Here is an 18524-nt window from a genome sequence, read left to right on the forward strand (position 1 = left end):
CCCTTGTAAATCTTCAGAATTGCATAAATACAATAGGGAAGTTTCCAAAAGCATGGCAATGCTACCAACTGGAAAGGGTGCTTACATGAGGTCAGTACTACTAAGTTGCAGAAATCAAATATAGAAAGCAAAATAACACCTGACTTATTATCTTCACCATCACCTAGCTTCTTCTCAGCCAATTTCAATGTAGTCTACAAAGACAGCAAATAATTAAAGGAGGAGGAAAATAAGGCACAAAACCCAGGGGACTGCTCCCCAGCTCTCCCAGCAGGATGCTAAGAGTGACAGAGAGACAGAAGCAAACAGCAAGTCCCAACCACTAGACTCTGTCCTGGGCTGCTAACATACAGTCAGATCTTCATGTGTCAATCTTCTACACTGATACCAATTGCAAGTCATGTTTGGAAGTAACCCAAGTTTTCCAACGGAGACTCCATTAATAGAAGGTATTTGTATCATTTCAAACATAAAAGAGATACAGCTTAGAAGAAATCCTGATAAGGATAACTAAAATCAGGCTAGTCTCAAAATTCAGGTCCCTCTCCATTCAAACGGTAATGAAAAAAAAACGTTCCGTATTGCTAATATTCTGTTGCATTCTCAGCTTAGATACCTCCACACAATAACGACACACAAGAAAAAGAAGCTGATCGGAAATTCAGCAGTTTTCTTCAGTTGTCCAAGCTGAGTTAACCATAAATTAATAGCACAAAAGGACAAAGCGTGACTTATCTTTTTTAAAGCAAGCACAAAAATAATTTGTATGTCTGAGATAAAAGAATATTCCCCAGAGAGAAAAATAAACAATATAATGAGAAAGAAATGGAAATAAAAATCCTCTTAGTTTTAATTATACAAGGCTAAGCTTACCAGTGAAGCTCAGGAACACTTTTGATGTGTGAACAGACAGCTTCCGTTCCCTTAAAAGTTAACTCTTGCCATAAGCTGAGCAGGCATCTCACATTCTGACAATATTGTATGTGCCGTGAAGAAAAAACACCTTACCAAGATCATGTGGCCGGTGGAGATGTCCATGTTGGACTGGACAGGCTCCTCGCACCAGGACGAGGTGCTGCTGCGGGCCGAGGGGCTGGGAATGGGCCCATCGCTAAATTGTGAAGAAACACTATTGATTCGAGAGGCGTGCAGCGGCTCTGGGCGATCAGATGTCTTCACTGCCATGCGCTGACGGCATAGCTCCTAGAGAGAGAAAGGAAGAAACAACCTACGGTTAAGAGTAATTACAGGATACACTCTACTGAAGACATATGATTTACAATATGTTTCCAGGGCTGGAAGTGTTTTCCCCCTCACCGCAGTGATTTTTGGGAGGCTGTCTGTTCTGTTCTGTACATCTACAAAGATTAAATTCTCAATGAAATTACTACATGCTGGCTCTCCTAACCTTTCAAAAATTTAATTACAACTGTGTGCCCATTGCCTTTCATGATAACAAAAAATAATATTCTGGAGCTTGACATTCCCAACAGATCTCCCTTTTTCCCCTACCACCGCCCTGCGATCAGTGCAGCCACTTTTGAACTGTGCAACCTACTGAAGTTAATGGGGTTGCACAGGAGTAATCGAGAGCACTGCTTGGCCCGGAATATGCAAACTCAGCAAGCTCAAGGCAACTGAATTGATGTGCCCTACTCTATAAATTCCAGTTGATAGATGCATCATTTCTCTTCATTAAAATAGCAAACTCACAACGCTTCCTCCCTGATGTGGGGCAGAGAGGATGAAGAATGACATTAATGAAGAATAAAAACAGAAATCTGTCATTGTATTGTTTAAGCAGCTTTGGCAAAGAAAGAAAATTCAAGCTATCACACACTCTAATGCAAGCCATGTAAAAACACCAAAATGGATTGCACCGTGAATATATATTTTCACTTGTGCCCGTGCACAGAATTCACTTAAAAATACAGAATTACGGTTAGGTAACACAAAATCCTACTGGCAAAAGCAACTCCCTACAGTACAAAATTCTGACTAATGGGATAAACAGACCCACAGTTATGCTGCAATTGTTATAATGCTCTTAGAATCACTTATGTGTGGTAAAATCTCAGAGACTATAATAAAATTATCATTTTTAACATATGTCTATTGTCCATGAGAGACACTTGGCTGCCTGTGTTGCACAGCAAGAGCGGCTAGTTCATGGGATCTGGACATATTGCACACGCGGTGTGGCTGCACATTTGTCTCGGATTACTCATTCTGCACAGACGAGTCCTAAGAGCGCAGCCTCTTGCCTCAGGCTAACAAAATAATACAGTCTGAAGAATTCATACTGTTGAAATGCTGGAGCCTTTGTTTTCGTATTCACTGATAATACAGTTACAGCCCAAGTGCCATCAGTAGGATGATCTAAAAAACTCCATATATCAACTGCTATAAAATCTTTTTTTCATATGGGAGTTAGAAACGTAACTTTAGGAGTATTTTTTTTTTGACCTTGAAAACTTTAGGACACTGAAGAGGGATCCTAATTCATTCAGTAGCAAGCATTGAGACTCCTCTTGCCTCAATGTGGCAATGATTAAAGACCCATCCAAACATTTTCCATTTGTCTGCCTTTTACCAGAACATCTGTTTGATTTGCCATTAGAGGTGCTTATGTAGAAGTTTTCTGTATTTACAAAATGTAGGCTTTTTTCCTCACTTCCACTTGAATGCTTTCTGTCACTTGGTACCTTAGTTTCTTAGTTATGTACTGACTTTATCTATTTAAGGCCAAGTATTAGAAAACACAAACAGCAACAACAAACCTTGAATATCAGTGTTAAATAGGTCAGTTAAACTATCAGCATAAAATATGATTAATACAATGATTTTTTTTTTAATTTATTTTTTAATATAGGGCCAAGGAAAAAAAAAATTCTCCTTTTTTATGAAGGATCACACACGTCATCAGAAAAGACAGCAATAGAACAAAATGGCTATTGCTAACCTTGGAATGACCTTGCGGTAGTGTAATTTCAAATCCCTACTTTTAGCAGATTTGGGGAAAAGCATAACAGTACGGAAACTTTTTAGACAGAAAAATAAATCTGTAGAAAACCAAAAAGCTATTCAGATGTTTAGATACCAGCCATTCTCAGAGGGAATAGTTTACTGGACTAGACAAAACTACAAAAAGTAAAAGGTATAAAAATATGTACTCTATCACACAACTGCTGTAAGGATGTGTCTTCTGGCTAGCATGCCATGTGGCGTAAATATGAATTTGTCTTATTCTAATAGACATCCTGCCACTTGACTCACCCCAACTCTCTACTAACAATAGCATTTATACTCAGACAGGATCTTTGTTTTTAAGTTGATCTGTCCCTGCTGCTCATATCCTGCCCCAAGTCATAATCCTCTGCTTTTACAAGTGGTTGCTGTGGAAAGGATTACAGACCTCTGCTAACAAAAAAGAATCAGAAACAAGTGAACTTGAAGAAATTAATATTAGGAAATGTAAGCAGTAAAAGAAGTAATATTATAACCAACTGGTTCTAGATCAGATTAACCTCCAACTAAAAATGCTTTGGACAAATTATTTAATATGCTACTGAGAAAATTTGTTTTCAAGCCAGAGTTTAACATTAATGGTCCTCATGAAGGATGGTAAGGTTGAGAAGCATGACAAATTTTAAGTTTAAAGAAAAACGTAACTTTATTAACGTATTTGTTTCCTGACATATATACAACCAGAACAATTATTCCCAGAACTGTTGTAACTGTCAAATACCTTAAACAAAGCAAGCACGTCACTGTACACCGCCAGAAAAATGTTTAATGTAAACAGGAAGGTCAAATCAGAGTTGCAGCAAAAACACCACTGAGTTTCTTGATTGGTGTTTTAAATCACCAAGACAATGGTTTTTTCCCTGCCTGTAAACAGATTTTTTTGTTTAATTAATCTCTAGATTAGTCTAATGGCCCTTGGCAACTCTTCCTTCCCCCAGTCCCAGCCAGCCCAGGCTGAGGAACCTATACCCACATGCTAGGGACAACTACAGCTTTATCAAAGCCACCCCTCTACTAAGCCTGACCATCTTGCCCCCTCTTGGGGTTTTTCATGTAGCTCCATCTACACCACCATCTACAAAAGCTTCAACATGTTTTGTTTTGAGGGTCCAAATGGATTCATTCAGGACACATGGACTAGGTATGTCCAACTCAGGGCAGGTATGTATCTAAATGTGGGGTTTGGGTTTGTTTCATCCTTGTGTCGGGCTGCTCTGGCCCTCTCCTGGCTTTGGGACTAGTGGGGTTTCAACATGTGGGGTGTTTCTCTTCTGGTGCTCTCAAGAAGCACTATCCCTGAGCACTGAGGTGGGACCATTTCACAGGCACGCAAAGCCCCAAGTGGTTAAAACCCCCATTACTATCCCCCATACCTATTGTTATAGATAACAATTTATACACCTCTCTGCATGCTCAGGTATGCTCTTCCCTTTCTCCAAAATCTTGACTCTCATAAGCGTTTAGCAAAACAGCCATCTACCAAACCACAATCAGAGTTCAGACTTGACTAAAACGTCAAAGCTGCATACTGCATGAATGACACAAACAGACGTATTTCTGTATCGTCTCAGCACTTGCACCATTAAAAATATTTTCTAAGAATGAATTCAGTTTACTGCTGCACTTCTATATTTAGCAGAGTGGCTGAGGCTATTTCTGCCATATAGCAACTCTGTAATGTCTAGCCTTTGTTTGTATATAGTTCGGGTGCCATTCTTCATTTAAAAACATCATTTACACCTAAAAAAGCAATCATAATGCATACAGTGAAATATGAAGAAATGATCCTCCTGACCCTTCAGGCTATGATCTAATGGATGGGTTGGACGTAAACATTTATTTAAAAGGTAATTTGAAGTTTATGACATTATTTCCCATCACATGGGAATTGCTATCATACTGAGGCACTAACTCTGTTTTTTATTTCCCAACATTTATTATCAAACTTATGTGGCGGTCACATGCAATATATAATGGAAAAGTAATATCGCTGTGTGACAAAAACTGCCATAACCAAGATAAATATTCTGTAAATAATGTCCAGTTAAATGAGTTCAAAGTACAGCACAATGATCATCTGTAGAGAGCTTTTTATTTGAAACATAATTGATAACCTTAAACAAACCATAAAGAGTATTCTCAGAAAAACCCTGGACCTCTTCCAACAAGGTTTTAAAGTGTTTCTAATACTTGGTTGTCCTCACAGAGATACAGAGAAGCACAAAGCAGCAATTATTTCCTAAGGTACAAGAAATGGATTTTCAGATCCATACAGTCCACTTGTGAATGAACCACATCACAGCATAAATGTAGTTTATCCAAATTGAATGAAGGGCATCAATAGAGTTGTTGTGCCTAATGGACAACAACTCATGGACAGAGAGCCAGTCTTACCATGCTGCTTTGTTAGATGGGGTCACTGAACCTGAAGAGAATAAGAAACTCTCCTCTCGACCAAGGAGGCATTGTGCCTCTTCGGAAATGAACGCCACAGACACCTTACCATGTGGTTTACCAAAATATTTGTTTTTGGAGAGGAAACACTGTATAAACCCTGGTAGGGAGTAAGAGGATAGGAGAGTGTGACACTAAAACCAGCCTGGAGGATGGACAGTATTGAATCTTTTCCCCCTGTATTCAGTTTCTACAGAAGCAGAGTTTTGAACCCTGCCAGAGAAGACACCACAGGGCCTCAGGAAAGGAGTCCCCACACGTGAGAGTGGGCTGCTGTCGGGCCAGCACAGACTGGTGAAGGACTCACTCCTGCTGGCTGGGGACAAAGCCTCCCAGGAGTGGCTCTGCTGATGGTGCACAGAGCAAAAATGTCTCCCACACCAACAAAACCCTACACAACTGCACGACACAATCATTATCTCACCCAGGCAAAAGCATGATGTCCACCATCTGTTGCTACTATTTGTAAAAGTGGAATTTAAGGCAAAAAGCAGCCACCTCAAGGCAGATAGTCACAGGCAAAGGACCTACACTGGGCATCCCAGTTAAGGGACAGCCAACATGCACCTCGGTGTTATGTTCATTCCTTGTAAAGATGAGCCACTTCACCTCCAAGCTGCCTGGAGTTAGGATACTGCTGTTCATTAAAATACCCATTTCATGCAATAATCTTCAGGCAGCCCTAGTTCAGCCACCAACTGTGGCATGTACATTGTTCGCATCCAGCTGGCACCAGGCGTACTATAAAATGAAAAATTTCAGTCCAAAGTAAATAAAAGTAGCTTCCTATCTAAAATACAGTTGTCCTTCCCCAGTCACAATCACCTCAGATTTGTTCAACAGGAACCTGGGATCTGAGGGAAATTCCAACATTCTAGTTTATATATACATGTATAAATAAATAAATAAATATATATACACACAATTTCATTACTATATATTCATGAGTCTTTTTTTTTTTTTAAACCGAGTCCCAGACTTACGTAATTCCAAAAATAAAGTTAAAGAAATAGGCCTGACATTTCCAGTCTTTTCAAAATCTTTTGCTTGACAAATTCAAATGGGTATCACCTGACCTAGTCCAGAAACAAGAGTGGCACAATTATTTTCAGAATTTAAAAAATGTAAGAAAGAATAAACACTTCCATAGTACAATTATTAAGAAAATGCAGAGAAATTAAACCAAGAAAAATGTTGTTTATTAAAACTGGTAGATGAGCGTACACAAAGCCCTTTCAACTTGACCTGCCTTATGTTCTAGCAGAAACAAGTAATAAATGTACAGAAACCCTGTATTTAATATACATGTGAAACAAAATTGTTTTGCAGAAGTTTTAAATTAAAAATGCTAAATATTAATTCTAAAAGATCCTAGGCTACACTTTTTAACAAAATAATGAAAACTAAGAATATACATAACCTCTTGTAAGCGAGGTGTGGAAAAAAAAGATCTTTAAGAATTCTATTCTTCTCGGTTTTAATACATATAAGTGAATATTAATCTTTCATTTCCTTTACATTAAGGATGTATCATTCACTGGATGAAGTGAAGTCTGTACTGACAGCATGGAGTTAACCATTTTGCGATAGATGTAGTTATAATGCAGTGAGATTTAAAAAATGAAAAAACAAAGTAAGCTCATTTTTTTTAAACAAATGAATCTAGGACTACAAACATCATTATTCTCTAACCAAATTTGCTTAGTGTTACTACAGGGTGAAGCTAAAGTCATTTGGCTGCCTTTGTTTTGCTTTTGCATACTTAATATGCTTGCAGGTGTTATAAATTTAACTTTAACTTATTTACTGTGTTTGTAGCTTTGGGGATAATTACAGCTTTATTACCATTTATTTTTGAGTTATTGAAACATACTTTCAAGCTTTAGTTTCATTTTAACATGCTTTTTGTCCAGCCGTAAAAGAGCTATTTATATGTGTGGAATATTTACATGCATTTTCTATCAGTGCCAGAAAAGGCAACTACTGAGATCAGCTTGCCTTCAAGAAAGGAACAGAGGGACATAGTGGAAAAATGTTTGTAAGCCATATTTTGAGAGACCACACCTCTGCCACAGCATCAAACGTAGCATTCCATAGCCACACTCTGTTCATTTTGTATTTATGCAGACATGTATGTGATGGATCCCAGAGGGTGGGGAAAAAAATAATTAGACCACAGAATGTATATATTTAATTGTCAGTATAGATTTGGTCTGCAGTGCTCAATTTACTACCCATACTCTCGTACCACACCACTAACCATACATCTTGAGCCCCAGAGTAGGACTTTTGCTTTGTTTTGATTTTAAGAGGCCTAAAACGCAGGGCTGGTGTTTCTCTTTGAGAGAAGTGCAGTCAAGCACCCATTTTCCTAACAAAACCCCAATTTTGATTATGACTTCTGAAATTAAAAAGTTGTATTCTTTTTTTAATTTTTGTTAGCATTCTAAGTGTTTCCTGGTGGGAACTCATGCAATTATCATTCTCCTTTCATCAGAAAAAAAGAGAAAAGAAAAAGAAAGTAAAGGCCATGTGGGAGGGGAAAGGCAAAGAAAACATAGCTATCCCTCAGATGGAAAATGACTCTTCCTTCATTTCTGTATATTTATTTCCTCTTTTTAAATTCAATCATTTGCACTGCCTTATCCCACCGAATCAAACAAACAGCCATATTCCATCATGGTCTTACTCTATGAGGTCCAGCACACATGAACATCTCTGATTTGCACACAACCAGAGACACTGATTAAGTCATACAGTTTGAGGAAAATATTCTTATTTAAATTCTTTCAGTGACTCTCATCAATGGGGTGGACATCTAAACAGCCAGCTGGTTACTCAGTAAGGAGGATATGGCAGCATAGGTCAGACGATATTGCCCTAAAATATTGTTTTCTCTGCTTACCACACCAGGAAAGCGTAAGCTTCTTTGCAGACAATACTACTTGCCAGGGGATCAGGGCAATTTCACGACCATGTTTGGGTGACTATGCTGGGGATTTTCATCCTACACAACATTACAAGAGACCACTCTAAGTGGGCCTGTGAGAACAAGACAGTTCCACCTTTGGTTTCTGAAAGAGGGAAGAGTTTCATCAAACAGATGCCTGGCTTAACATGAGGGCAGTGTAAAGGACTTCACAGACAGAAGATAAAAAGGAAAAAAAAAAAAAAAAGGAATATATTTTTTGGTGGTTTCAACCAAACCTGGTGCCTGAATTGCATTTCCCACCTTGCAAGTGTGGATGCATAAGGTATGTAAAAAGTAAATGATAAGTGGGAAGCAAGGAGAGGAAAGATATGTTAAGGAGTAACTAGGACGTTGAGAAATAAAGAGTTCAGCCCTCAGCTCTGCTAAGAAACTTGAATGTAGTGTCCAGATAGGAGCATCCCCACTGGTTCAGTCCTGTATCCATAGCAATCTGCAAAACTGGCCCTACAACCAGTACAACTGTCCCTTTATGTGTAAAACACACATAACCTTTTCTATAGTTTGTTCATATTTAACTAACTCCGATGCCTGCTGACGTGGCCCCAGCTGCTGCATAATATGAATTCGGACAGTAAATTCACCGCACAGTATGGTTCACAAATAAACAGTATTAACGACTGAATTAACCTGCAAGGCCATGCAGAACCACGTGCAAATTTCTCACGTATTTTGACTTTAGCTCACACCCCCGAAAGCTGGACCAGCCTCCAGCAGATGCCCCTGCTCTAAAAGAGAACTGCCACAAATGTTTCCTTTTCCACTCCCAGCGTTTATAGCTGCCTGGGGCCCAAAGCAGGCAAAAAACGCAGTCCCCAGCCAGCTGTAGTTTCTCAAGAAAAATATACATTAAGGCTGTGAAGTCCACTTTTTTATTGTCCTGCAGGACTGAAAATGGGAGACTATTTCTGGTAGAAGTGAGAATTCCCAGCTCGCCGGCAGAACTCAGCATCCACTTCTAGCTCAGAAAGAAACAAACATACAGCCACAACTTGATGTCTAAAAATGCTGTTTTACCCCATTCCAAGGGTTATTATTGCTTCTCCTAAAGTCTGTGTAACTGCATTCCTGGTAACAGAGGCCCTAAAACCAAGCAGAGAAATACAAAAAGAAGCCCTAAAAGCTTCCAAAAAGCTCAAATCCTTTTTTTCATGGAAGGCGGCTATACACAGCAGACATGATGCTGGGATAAGGAAGTATTTATCAAAGATGGCCATCGGCGACATTTGTTTTTCATAACATCATCTATCATGACAGTTGAAGGTGCCAGTCATTACCCTCTCCTGACATGAAAACTAACGTCATTGCTTTCCACCCATTCTCCACTGAAAATAAAAGTGAAATCACGGTTTAGCTCTGCTAGGAATAACAAATGCAAATTTTGCGAACAAGGAAACAGCAGAGAAAAAGGAATATATAAAGTACAGTGTTGTTAGTAAGTTAAAGAGGTTATTAGGAGCTAAAAACTTGGTATTTTATTGAAACCCTCCTAAATTCTGAAAAAAAAATAATAAAAATGTATGAGTTCTATCATATCTCTGAGCACAGACATTCTTTCTATCAGACACAGCAAAAGCCTTCAAGGATTAAAAATGTTGGTCAATATTTCTACACATCCACTTTATTACATTACAGGAGATACTCGAAAAAGTGAGAGGGATTTTGTACTCAGATCTTAGTACTGATGTTCAGAGATACAGGGAGACCTCCCATTCAGAAAAAGCAGCAATAGCACCAAGAGGTTTTATGCATTTAGCATCACTAAATCACTAGTCTTTGCCCTAGGTGTTATGCAGAATTGAGAGTAAGAGTTTTGCTTTTTCTTCAGCTCCTCATCTTATACACATCTTACTTTTCTACAGTGCCACTTTGTTACTGTTTTATAAGAAATAACCTGTCTTTTCAGTCTCTCTTTGTATGAGTTTTCCCTGCCATTAATCATTCTTGTCACATTTTCCTCCCCCCCCCTCTATTTCTGCAGCGTTCCTTCTGAGATGGAGTGACCAGCACCTACAGAAGCCTCAATCATTGATTTTCACTTAATTAACTTCTAAGGTCTTCAAACAAACAAACAAAATTATTAGTCAACAATGCTTAGAGAGCCACTGGGTTGACCCAGACCTTCAAAAACAAGCTCAAATTTGGAACAGGTTGGTAGGCAACCCTTCTACGTATTTTAATTCCATACACAAGAGCTTTCCAGTGAGGTTAATTAGGAATTGCAGCTCTTTATTTCACTCTAGTGGGTGACAGTATATGGACTTTACACACTCCCATTCCCATTTTACTACATATATTATTTCCCCAGAGTATAGGAGAGATGCTATATGACATAATTTCACTATATCACATGAACTGACATTTGTAAATTGCTCTTGATCCCAAAACTTCATTCAGCTTCATCACATCATTCCTCCTACTCTTTGTGGAGAGCCAGCCACTGGCACCTTCTGCTATGTTCCACTGCAATGAAACCTCCCCCAGCAGATCCCCCCTTTTCACTCAGAATCAGGCATTTTCCCTTCACAGTGAGCCAGGATGAAGTCCAGCTGAGAAGCTGGAAAAAGGCAAAATCCAAGTTTTGGCTCCCCATGCTGTCAAAAAAGCAGTGGCATACTGATTTTTTCCTTTTCATCTTTCCCTCGCTCTTCTATCCATAGTTAGTAGAAAAGATCTATATTTCTCTGATGTGAATATTCTCCCTGATACATTTTGGAAGATTAGTAGGATGTTCAAACCAGCCTAGTAGAAAATAGGTAGGGTTGGTAGTTATGGCTCTGCTGCTGCCCACTTCAAACCAAGTATTTCAGCTGTTATCAGACAGCCTGACCAAGGAAGAGCCTTCGTGCCTCCATGAAATGAATAAATCTCCAAGTTAGGTGACATTCAATGCTTAACCAGCCAAGGTAAGCATGCAAACCCAATACTGAAAGTGAGTTTTATCATGGTAATGATGAGCTTGTCCATGCTTTGCAGGATAAGAGCAGCCACTTCTGAGATCTACATGTTGCTGCACACAGTTCTGCAAAGCAGCAGCACTCTGATGTAGAATGAAAAAGCAGGAATCATCAGGAAGCCTGGAACTAAGTTAGCTAGGTATGAACACAGAAAAATAAAAACCGCACAGAACATGAATAGGATTTTATCCATCTGAAATATTAAAAATTTAACAAACTATTTCCCTGATCAAAATTTCTGCTTGTTCAAAATGCTGGCATCCCAAGCAAACATCAATAAAACATCACTGATATGTCCTGCAGAAAATCTAGAAACTGGGCAGGAAGGCTTAGAGAAAACCTAATGCATTTTCCCCTTTGGTCAAGCCACCTACACTAAATTTGATTTTCTCTGATTCAAAAGCTGTTCCTTCCCATCCTCCCCCTCCCCCCCAAAGTTAATTTTATTTCTTTGAAAGATTTCACTTCTAAACACACTCCTTTACAGCCTCTCTTCTTTAATCTTGGCTTGGTTATTTTCTAAAAATGCAGGTGATGAACACAAGCTCTACATGTTGCAAGCTGAGAACCTGAACTGGATTACGCATAACTGCAGAAATACCCAAGCAGTTGCATTCACTGCTGCTGTGAGAGTTTAGGACCTGTAATAGCAAATATCACAGAACAAAGAAGTCAGATGAATTGTGTCCGTCCCTTAAACTAGAAAGAATTTAGAGCTCTGTTGTGCGTATAAATGTATGGAAAACATCTGGGGTAAGAGGTCCTTATCCCCTGAGCTTTGCCTCTGCTGATAGGAACAAGATGAGGCCTCCTGTCCAGCCGGCACGGACCACATCCTCCTTCTACCTCCAGCTCCTGGCAGCTCTGCACAAAGCCCACCCATGGGTGCCTCTGCTCCCACACATCCCATGAGGTCACCACCTCACCCGGTCTCTTTGGGAAGACTGGGGCAATCGTGCAGCACAACCCCAGCAGAGCTCCAGCCTACTCTACCCAAACTCCTTCTCTTATGGTTTACATCACAAGAAAACCAACAAAAATGTCACAGCCCACCCAGAATATTTGGCTTTGCAACATTCACTTCCCTCCAAGAGCTGCACAAGCAGGCTACAGGCCAAGAGGGAAGCTGAGGATTCAACCCCTACTTCTGCCCCTCTGTCCCATCCAGCAGCAAAGTCTGCATGGCTTACCAGGGAAAAAACTCAGGTGGCCATGGTCGGCTTCAAATCCTTCATGAAGGCTGAGTACAAACACACGGAGCAGAGAGGACAAAAGATTCCCCACTTCCCTGTGTGAGATCGATGTGCAGAATGAACAGAAGCAGTAAGAAGAACACCTTTTTTTGCACCCTCAGGCTTCAGAGAACACATTGCAACCTGTTCCTGCTCCCAGGCAGGGAGATGCTACAAGACCTGACAGATATCACCTGCAACAGTTGCTTATGTAGGCAAAATTAACCTCTGCTTTCTTCCAGGGAATGCGACCCCAATACAAGATTTATTCTGCAAAATAAAAACCTTCCCAGTTAAAAACTTTTAAGAACACTTTTTTTTTCCTCCCCATCCCCCCCTCATTTTTTTTTCCTTCCAGCATAGCACTTGAAGGGAATAATAGGAAGGGCTCAGAAAGCCAGATCACAGCATTAGCTGCTGAGTGTTGAGAGAGTACACAATAGACAAATGTGTCAAATATGAAACACAGTAACATAGCTGCTCAAAATAAATAAATAAATAAATCTGAAAACAGAAAAAAGGGGCAGGGATATGTTGGAAAGAGAGGCCTGATTATTCTCTGCATAACATCAGGAAAAATGCCACTGAAGATACTACAGTCATTCCAGAAAGAAATCAGGACACTTGAAATGATGTACTGCCTGGGACTGCAGATCAAATACTCTCCAGCCCATTAGGCAAGGCTGTGGTTATCTTTGGCTTCTCTCAAAGGTCCAGGCCCTGGGACATAATCGATTTATGGGAGGGAGATGATCCATTGTGCAAACCAAGCCCCGCGGCATGGCCAGGAGCAGCGCAGGGGCTCTGCAGCAGGGGCTGGATGCTTGGGGCTCATGGCTGGTAAAGCAGTAATAAAATTCACCCTCTAAACAGCCTGGGCACAGCCAAACTATTCAGAAGACTGCCCAGAGAATGGATATATGTCTTTTTCTTGGCCTATGCTAACTGTGTGCAAGAGATTGTTTGGGAAAAAGCTGGGCGGCTTGGCCTGAAGCCATGCCAGGACTGTTTGAGCAATTTACTGGTTTAATTTACCAGGCGAGATGCAGCCTGCCAGGCCAGAGCACCTCCAGCACATTTTCTAAGAAAGACCTGCTTGGGTAAGGACTCTGAATTTCCCAGTAATTAAAAATGAGTCACTAACTTCATTTCCCCTCTGACTATTCGTTTTTCTTTGCACTTTTCTACATCCAAAATACCCCAAAATGATACCATGAGATGCATGGAGCCTTTCTTCTCTTGCTCCACAATACACCAACCCCTTTTTTTTTCCTTTAGACAGGGAAAAATGAAGCAAGTGTGGCAAGGGAAGAGGCCGACCATCACCTGCTCTCTGCTACTTCATGCTCTCTCTGTGCAAACCAACAGCTGACTGCTTGATAAAGATGGATTGCATCCTTCAAACCTAAACCCACATGGCACCTCCTCACCCATGCTCTTCCAGCAGTTGTGTGTGTACCCATTTGCCTTTCAAAAAAAACCCTCTCTCTCTACCTGCCCTCTCTAAGGAAAAGAGCATTTCACCAAGAAGTATTGCTGCACTGCCCCTGCTGCAGCACCTGGCTGGGACAAGCCCCGTTCTCTGGCACGCAGTCACTGACAAAAGTTGTATTCCTCAATATATTCTTCAGTTATATTCTTCTTCTTGGAAGACAGCTATTTGTAATGAGCACAAGAAACATCTTCTACCCATAGGAAGGGGTTCCTTGCAGCTCCCTGCTGCTGGGAGCTTAAAATCATAAAAAAGTTAATAAGTAGGTTGGATCTGCATGCATACACCTCTCGTTTTGCCTCATTGTGCTTTGGCTGTCCACCGTCTGACACCAACAAAATATTTTAACAAAAGGTAAACTCTCTTCTTGCCACCTTTAAACACTTCCCAGCTCTTTCTTTCGTATTGCTACGTATACTTCTGTGCAAACTGTTTGGAAGATTCTAAAAACTATCTCACCTTAAAGTTCAGTGCTTTATGTAACAACATTACATACAGTGCATTTGCAGGTTACTGGGAATTTATTTTAAGACCAAATTCTAATTAACATTCACAGTAAACAGCCTTAAATGGACAAGGACAACTCTTCTGAAACATATACCACCCATGTTTTATAGCAAACAATTAGTCATTTTACACAGTCACGTGAGATAACTTTTTTTCTCTTTTAATAAGGACAGGAAAGGATTAAAAATGCGTTACGTCCCTTGTTTTCCCTGAAGACAACACAAACAAGCCCTTCGCAGCATTGAGCCTTAAGGCAAAATTTTCATCTATCCAAAATCCTTACTAAATGTATTCCTTACTGACATGTTTACTAAATACTCATGTAGTGAATGCTTCAATCCTCAGTGATAGCTTTTTTGCTGAAGTGTAGTGAAGGTCCTTGAAAAGGAAGCAGTCTTACATAGATGCGAAGCACTGCTTTAGGGCACTGATCATTCCCTGTTTGCCAGCTTACTTTGCTCTCGGTCCTGATGTTAATTTGAATATTACCGAGAACTTGAGAAATAGCAGCTCATTTTTCCTTTTTTTTTCATTTCACTTAGTTCACAAAATTCAATTTTCCAAGGACTTGATAAATAATATTGCTCTAATGTTAAGATCTAATACGATAATAACATATTTGCTTATGAAAGTCAGTCTAGAGTCTAAAACCTGAAGCCATATTAGATGCAATGTATTATCTGTATTTAAATACACCAAATAGGCATGATGGCTAAGCAGATTCTTTCTGATGGAGCCTTTAAAAATATTTGTAGCAAAATCCCTATTGTAACTGTTGTGAATACTGTTTTCTTAAAGTCTCTGTCTAACCAAAAATACCAGCAGGATCAAATCTTTAAAAGCACAGAGTTTTTAGTGGCTTTGAATCCAAAAGGATCATGTAATTAATAAGTATGAATTTGACAAAGGAGTATATAATTTATATATAACATAATACATGTAATAATATGGAATTTAACATATAATTTACAATTATATGCCTGCCAAATCAAGTTATTTGAACAAGTTTTAAAACAGCGGATGATGTAACCCAGCTGCATTGATGGTGCACGGCTCATGTAACCTTGAATACCTCAGGCAGCTGCAGAAGGACTTCATTGTAAACTGTTTGGTCTTTGCCCCCTCGCTTTCTAAAGGAAGTTCTTTTGGCTGAGATCAAGGAAAATTAAAAAGCACATTATTGACATAAAATATTAACAGGGAGGCTCTCTGAAGGTAGCTTCAACGCATTTCAACTTTTGCCTTTAAATTCCATTATGGCCAACATTTTGTAGAGCATTAGCAGTGATGCAGAAGATTATGCTCACAGGAAAGTTCTGCAGCTTGACGTATAAAATATGCTGATGATTTAACATCTTGCACAACCCAGCACTCTCCACACAGGGGTCAAAAGCCAGGGTTCAGCTGGACTCACAAATACATCACCCTGAATCCAACGGAGCATCTCTAAATAGCAGCAGCCGCTAATATACACTCATTACGTTAATAAATTGCTCGCTAATGGGAGCGGTGACAAGTAAGATGTGCACTTAGTGGCCCTGCTCACAGCCTGCCCCCCATGTCTGAATGCCTGTTTTTCTCTGGGTGATGTTCGAAAGGCTTCAAAGTGCGGGAGGAAAAATCTGCTCGGCGCTGTGAAATAAATCAAAGGGGCTCTGCTGAAAATTCCTAAAACGCTTCTGCCCTAATCTCCTGGACCAGAGAGGGGACTTGCAGCATACTAAACTTGCTTTTCAGAGAAGATCAAAGCGACACAAGCAACAATTAACAACACAAGCGTAGGTGTGCGCATGTGCACAGGCGCAGAGAGGGTGGCTCGAACCTCTTTTTAGTCATCCACGAACGCTGACGCTGACTTATCTAATCGTTACACATGTGATTTGAAAGGACAGGAGCCGTGTTTAAAAGGTACACAAAAAGTGTCCGCCTTTGTGTAAGCTGTGTTTCATGCACATGTAGTGTTTTACGAGATACACTGCTGCCATTCATTCTGAAAAGCTCCTTAGCCACAGTCTAATTAAACCAGGCTATAATTTGCCGTTTGCTTAGTGATTCAAAGATAAATGAAGTTGCAGTTGTGTATCTATCCTTCCTAATGTTATTCTTCAAATAGGGTTAGTCTCGCAGACCTTATTTTAACGCTTTCTAAGCCAGCTGCTTGCCTCAGGAAACCTCCAAAGAAACCTCCAGACCTCAACTCAACCACCTCCATCAGTCTTGGTCCACCTGCCTGGTTAGCGAAGGCACCCCTGGAGTTTTATTTGCCCGCTTCAACTTCTAAGTGGTGTTGGCCATTCTGCCTAAACCCAGTCTGCCTCTACACCAAAAACCCTTGTGCTGGTATGTAGGTGCTCTCGCACAAGACGCACTTGGGCAGTGATGTGGAGTGACACTGGACATCCCCACGGCGCAGGCGCGGGGTCCCTGGTGCAGGAGCTGGCAGGGAACTGGTGCAGAGCAGCAGCTTGGGCTGGCTCCCAGATCTCGCCAGCAGCATCTTAGGAGACTGAGCAGCCAACCTGCTATTTCCCTGAAATACGATTTGTCTGTTTTCCCCTTTTTAATCTGGTATTTCACTGTGTAAACTGCAAGGAAAAAAAAAAAAAACACACCACAAAATGAAACAAACAAAACGCAACCAACCAAAAAAAAGAAACCACCAGCCAAATAGCTGTGGGAAAAACCTCCTCCAAGTTCACAGGGTGAGGAAGAAATGAGTAAAACCCCGAGTGAACTCTCCTGGCTGAACTGGGTTAGGATGAAAAACGTCTCGGCTAAATCTTAAAAATTTAGGTCAGTCGTGTTTAAGTGAAGATATAAACCACTGACATTTTGAGAAGCACATGAACCAATGTGATGTTTCAGTGCTCTCTCTGAATCACACTGGGCCACTAGGCCCTTTTATACTGACCAATTCTGCACCCCCCCTTCAAATTAAAAAAAATAAATCTGAATTGTCACTTAAGCTGTAACCAGCAACATATTGGGAGTATCATGCTTTAAAGTCTAGCGGCAGCAGCTGCTGAAATATTTCATATTTTTAAAATATACCGAGTTAACTGAGTAGATACTTGTGAAGCCTTTAACTGATACAGAAGAGAACCAAGTAGGTGCAATTTTCAAAGCTATCTGCTTTTTTCTTTCCCCATATGAATACGGGTCACATTATAGCCCTATGAATATCAGAGAAGATGAGGAAAAGGATAATTGATGCTTTTCTGAGACCTAATTGATGTTATCCAAAACATGCACCACACCAGATACCCATTACATTTAAATCACAGCTCAGCACACGGTGATGTTGACTGTGTGAACAGGGCTCAGTCCTAATTTCTCTTCAAATCCACGTGAATAGTTTATTATATACAAAATGAGGCCTGGTGATTCATTTTGATAAAACGCTACTTAGCAGCATCAAAACTGCTCAAGTATTTTGTCTGCCTGTACTGGGGCCTCCCACTGCTGCCATTGAAACAAATGGCAAAATTCCCATCTACTTCCACGGGAGGAGAGCCAGGCCCTTGGAAACCTTTGTATTTAAGGAAAAACATTTTTCCTCCTCCTCATGACCACAGTTCTCCTGAAAAACCAATGGAAATGTTTAAGAAGTCAGGTGGTTAGGACTGGGCCCAAAGGTCAGGAACAAAGAATATTAAAGCAGTCCTGCCACGGGAACACTGAGCATCCTCAAAACATCGCCTGTTTTGGTTTTCAAACAGAAAATTACTCTCTCAGATCTAAGGAGGGAGATTTTAAAATATATATAAATCCGGGAAGAAGAAATGAAGCACACATTTCATTTAGTGTCTGGATTACAGATTCTTATTAAACAAACCAGAGCTCATTATAAAATCAATATCAACTTA

General features: G+C 40.2%; 1 protein-coding gene across 1 annotated transcript in view; it reads right to left on the reverse strand.

Moving 5' to 3' along the window:
- Nucleotides 1-18524, reverse strand: part of PTPRN2 (protein tyrosine phosphatase receptor type N2) — a gene marked incomplete at both ends in the record, with an annotated part of 643308 nt that overhangs the window by 80490 nt on the left and 544294 nt on the right. The window contains one exon of the mRNA XM_084281525.1: nt 1009-1203. Within this exon, the coding sequence (XP_084137651.1) occupies nt 1009-1203 (195 nt within the window). The remainder of the gene's footprint in view (nt 1-1008; nt 1204-18524) is intronic.

The sequence above is a fragment of the Netta rufina genome, assembly GCF_964035555.1.
Source record: "Netta rufina genome assembly, chromosome: 2".
NCBI classification, from domain to species: Eukaryota; Metazoa; Chordata; class Aves; order Anseriformes; family Anatidae; genus Netta; species Netta rufina.